Source organism: Copadichromis virginalis, linkage group LG12, assembly GCF_057382275.1.
Source record: "Copadichromis virginalis isolate Kocher_CV1m ecotype Utaka linkage group LG12, C_Virginalis_male_GT1.1, whole genome shotgun sequence".
Classification (NCBI taxonomy): domain Eukaryota; kingdom Metazoa; phylum Chordata; class Actinopteri; order Cichliformes; family Cichlidae; genus Copadichromis; species Copadichromis virginalis.
In genome coordinates this window covers 8,851,643-8,856,851 of record NC_140629.1, presented here as the reverse complement: position 1 = coordinate 8,856,851, position 5,209 = coordinate 8,851,643, and the positions used below count along the sequence as shown (strand labels likewise).

At 39.4% G+C, this 5,209-nt stretch overlaps 1 protein-coding gene across 2 annotated transcripts; it reads left to right on the top strand.

Moving 5' to 3' along the window:
* Nucleotides 1-1,362: 1,362 nt before the first annotated feature.
* On the top strand, nt 1,363-5,209 carry LOC146696497 (uncharacterized). 2 transcript variants are annotated; one of them, XM_085474612.1, is made up of 4 exons: nt 1,363-1,707; nt 3,137-3,292; nt 3,494-3,586; nt 4,538-5,209. In XM_085474612.1, exons 1-4 carry the CDS (start codon nt 1,363-1,365, stop codon nt 4,850-4,852), a joined length of 909 nt encoding a protein of 302 aa, XP_085330738.1. In that variant the 3' UTR covers nt 4,853-5,209. The 2 variants fall into 2 exon arrangements, with proteins under 2 accessions (XP_085330738.1, XP_085330740.1); XM_085474614.1 differs by lacking the exon at nt 1,363-1,707 and adding an exon at nt 2,570-2,623.

Below are 5,209 nucleotides of genomic sequence, written 5' to 3'. Positions count from 1 at the left end.
ATTAAAGTGTTACAGAATTTCTAATTCCACCATATTGTTTTCACTGTGAACTGATTTTCATAAACACAAGATGGTCTCCAGCAAATAATTCCTTCCCTACAACTTAGTTTGAGCCACCCAAATTTTACCAAATGGTTTGTGCCCTTACCTCACCTTGTCACCAGACTTAAGACAGGTCCATATAATTATGAAAGTATATAATGTTTACACATAGCATGCATCGTCTCTCATTTGTACTTTACTGCAGGATGATGATATTAAGGATAGCCAGAATATATAATGGATGGACGGATGATGATGATATTCCTGTTGTTTCCAAAAATCTGCTTTTAAAGTACAGTGAATTTTTCAATATATTAAGTAATTACCTGCCAGCGTCTGTCATCCTCTACAGTATTGCAGCAGCATCATCATAACTTCTTTTGCTGTGGTTTTTTTTTTGTTTTTAGTTAGAATTAAAGTATTCATTCTACTGCTTATGTCTCTGGGCTGACGTAGCCTCAGAAAGCTCTTTTTACATTCTAGTCTAAACAGATAAGAGAAATTGTGTTTTAACCTTTAATGTATTTCTTCTTTGTTTTCACAACAAAAAATTGTATTTTTAAAGTTGCACAGAAGTGCACAAGGGTCCCTAATTGTTGCTTGTTGATATGCCAAACGGTGACTTTTTCTAAAAGAATTGCTGATATTTTTCAGATCTTCAAAATGACGTCACCCCTAAGACTGCGGATAATCCTGGGTGAAGATGATGCCAGGAAGTTGATTCTTCCTGCAGGGACACCGGTCTCAATTGAAGATTTGTGCCACACAGTAAAGACAAGTTTTGGATTACAGCAAGATATTCGACTTCAATATCAAGATGAGGACTTTGGAAATGAGTTCATGAATATGTCAGATGTCTCAGAAGTAAAGGACAAAGGCACCCTTAAGGTGATATTTTTGCAAAGCCCACAGGAGGAAGATGCAAGAACTTCTCAAAGCCAAGCAACAGAGTCTGTATCCATCTCCTCTGCTGACACAGATGATACAGAGCCTATTTCATCTTCAGGTTCTTCACCATCCTCAAGGCACTGGGTTTGGCCAAGTGTCTTCACTGTACCTCAATTTAGCTATGAGGCAGAATTTGAACTCGAGAAGGCCAATACTGCCTGCGCCAATGGGGGAACTCTATTGAACCCTTCACCTAAACTGAAATCCCAAATTCTGGAACGACTGGCTGAAGAAATATACAAATTCAAAGCCTACCCAACAGACAATGATCTGACTGACGTTGCAGAAGCTCTTGTGAAAAAGCATCCTTGCCTTAGAGAGCAGGGGTCTTTCAATGGCTGTTATGGGTGGAAGATTAGCCTAAAATATAAAATGGCTAACCTCCGCAACAAACTGAGAGGCCTTGGATGTACAGAGGTGACCATAAACTCCATCAAAAACAAGTCTGGTGACAACCGTCAGGCAGCCTTCAATGTGAAGAAACCCAAAAGAGCTGAAGTTAACTATTGTCCACAGCATCCAAAAGGAGAGACATCAGAAAGTCTGGAACAGGAGAGAGTTGCAATTCTTTCTGAGTTGACTAAAAGAAATAATGACTCTGTTGTGAGTGTGAAAATGGAGAAGACTTTCTCATACAGAAGGCAAGAAGTTCTTCAGGGTCAGCCGATGGTTGCAGACTTCAAAAGCAGATGGCCAGCTCTGTTCACTGCGAGAGAGGCAAGTGTGGTTAAAATGCATTTGGATGTTGCATGTAATTTATGTTTTGTAGTCCAAAACTAAAAGTACTACCTGTTGTTGGTTCCTGTATCACTGAAAATAGTAATGTGAAAAAGTAAGTACCGTTTAATTTAGTAGGTTTTATGTATCAGGACATAAGAATGATCCGGATCCTTCCTCGTCATAAAATGTTGTAAATACAGCCTCAGATGGCATTCTGTTAACACTTAAACCAAAACCTCTACTGTTATACAGGTACTCTGGTCTGCTTTTTCACAGGTCTACATTGAAGAGACATTTGTGCATTTGTTTTTTAAGCCTCTTTTAGAAGACGCAATGTAGCGGCATATCAGAGTAATATTCCCGCAATGGTGTGTCTTCTAAATGTGCCACTATGCCTTGGCAAAACAAGATATTGCTGCATTCTGTGCCTGCAAGCTTCATTCTGATATACCGCAATTTTTCTTCAATGCTGAACTTCTGAATGAAGTCTTTGCGCTACAGAGGGAGGTCTTCTGATGACATATGGAATGTGTGCTGGCCTCGGCTGACCAGGACATTCTCAGCTTTACCCACAAACGTTTATCAACCAGTGATTATTTTATTTTATTTGTTTTTTTACCCAGAAGGGATCAGTCTAATTGAGTGCTATGACTTTTCCTGGGTTCAGTGAATGCAACAGAGGCATGACTGTATGACCAATCAGACAGGCGTTGTGCTAAAACGGAGAATCCTCCACACTTTATTGTCAGACAGCTGGAGTTTAATCTAAGCTACCATTATTTAGAGTGGTCCCGAAAGAAAAGAGGGACTATTCTCCGTCATGTTTTAAAGCAGGTGCTGCGTCCGTCTGCCTCTTGCCTTCCTTACTGCAGCTCCTCGCCACAGACAGCTCATTGCACATTTTCTCCAGCTCGTAAGTAACGGGTTAATTTGAGCAGCAGCATAAATTTCGAAAACACGCTCGATGGTTAAACATATGCGCAGCAGTATCGCAAACATGTGGATCGCATTCCTCTGAGGGTTTCTTAATATCTGTATTTATTGAAGTTTTTAAACCTAAAGTGATTTTAATTTAGTGCGTCATATTAGAAATGATTATAGGTTATTGCTTGAATGTTTATAGACCTGTTTACCGGTCTCTTCCGTCTGACGCTGTATACGCAACCCTGCACGTCACAGCCCGGGCGCCGCCCCTAGACCCCTCTTTATCCCGTCATGGCTTAATCTTTTGTGAAAAGCATCTGATGGCAGCATATTGCAGCCACAGCTAAGATCTTATAATTGACCAAAAGCTTCTCAGAAGCCGTCATCAATGACAGTACTGATGTCTGCATGGTCTTCTAAAGGCAGCTTTAGTCAGCTTGGATGTGAAGTGAGTGAAATATACAGTTGAGTTTTTAATCAATGTATTTGTTCTCTATTGCAGATTGACAAGGAGTTTCTGCGAATCACCACAAAGCCTCTGCTATCTACTTTCTTTGCCGAGCTTGACCAATATGCACCACGCTTAATGGAAATCTTTCTGAGCAAAGGAGGGACACCTGGAAAGAAAATAAGAGGTCTCATGCTTGCCATCTCCAAGGTTTGTATTAGGATTGAGTAGACTTTGTCATAGGCAGCAAAAATAACTTTTATTTGGAGGTGAAGTTTGTCAATTTTGTTTCGGCTTAACAAATGATACATGCCCGGTTCTAACCTAAAGAATAATTATGCAAGTTAACTGATTACCCTAGCTTTAAGAAAAACAGCCTGGTTTTGGCTCATATTATCTCCTCCTCTCCAGCATGACAACATCCATACCAGACGAGCATGCATCTTGAAGTCCTTGTGCATCTACCTAAACGAAGACTATGAGAAGTTACTAAAGGAGTACTTGGTGAGTCATTGTGACAGCATGTTGACTGTAACATTCTCATACAAATTGTGACGTTGCCTCAAATGCAAATCGTTAAAATTAAAATTTTGAGATTAGCAACAAGACACCTGGTATTGGGGAAAGGATGTCTTGAATACCAAACAGTATTAAGCTCTGCATTAAAGAATTTCTGAAATTTGGTATTGGAAGGAAAGAAATTTATGCATACCGTAGTTAAACTTGATACACAAACATACAATGTATTTTAACATGCATCAAGACAACATTGCTTTTGAATCTGTACTTGGATTAAAATAAGTCCTGTTGTTTTTTCATTGCTATGGTCATCAGTATTTGTAAATAGAAATGTCTATGAACTTTGAGCTGTTTAGTACTAACACTTCTATACCTGTTTTATTTTAGCAGCTGAATTAGCCTTTTCTCAAGTCCTGTCCCCCTAAGTTACTCTTGCTACGTCCGACAAACAAATGGTTTCCTCTGTGCACCAACGGGTACCCAAATGTGCAAGCAGACATGCTTCATAATGTTCGGTACATTTACCTGGGAGTGGGGCCATCCACACTGTTTAATCCATTCACGTTGTTTTTGACTTTGTGAATGGAAAGAACACAACTCCTCCAGACACAATCTCTCGGACTATCGGTGGGCACACCGCTTCTCCATCTTGCTTGAGGTTAATGTTTGTCAGACACAGTAACGGTTGCTATAATGTGTAATTGGACAATGGCCCTTTCGGGGGAGGGGCTGGTAAGAGGTAAATTATGCCACCTCTTTTGACATGAGAGGTGTATTTTATCATTTATGTATTGGAGTAATTATTAACAACTGCTTTAGTGGTGTGTAATTTTCTGTTTATTACTTTGACTACTTGGATTTTATGAACAGCATAGAAACAGTTGTTTAAACAATCTCTTAAATTTTACTTTGTTGTCTTATATTTTTGTCACGTAGGATACGGACAGTGAGGCAAAAAGCTGCATGGAGCAAACTGTGATGGGGGTGTACGTCATCCAGAAGGAGGGTGCTGAACCTGAAGATGACCCAGAGGACATTGGTGTCCTGATTGAGGGTGTGGAGGATCTCACTGATTTGGGTAACATTGCACAAGCATGTGCTCTGTTGTTTGGACTCATATACTGTTTGAACCTGAGCTACCCACCAGAACTTAAATGCACCTTTGAAGTCCTCCAGAAGATACTTTTAAATCTTGATGGACAAAAGCTCTCTTCAAAGGCACAGTTTCTGAAAAACAAGCTTATGGAGTGAGAGCACTTGAAAATGACTGATGGGTCTTGAATGGTTCATTGGTGCAATGGTGATTTCCAATATATAATGTTAATATTTGAGTTGTTTATATTTCTTTCTTTCATTTAAATTTTTTGGATTCTCTCTGTTGGGCAATTCACCTTTTATACAGCACTGCAGATGATTTTTGTTTGTCCTTATATAGATGGCTCAAAATGGATCAGAAGTACTGTTCTGTTAATTATTTTTCATTTAATTCTGAGTTTGTAGTATAGGTACTAATTCACACATACCATAATGCTGTCATGTGTTGAATGAAGATATCATTGGAGTGCTTTAGTGCCCCCCTCTGTTTTTGTTTTTTTTCTCTCTCCTCTG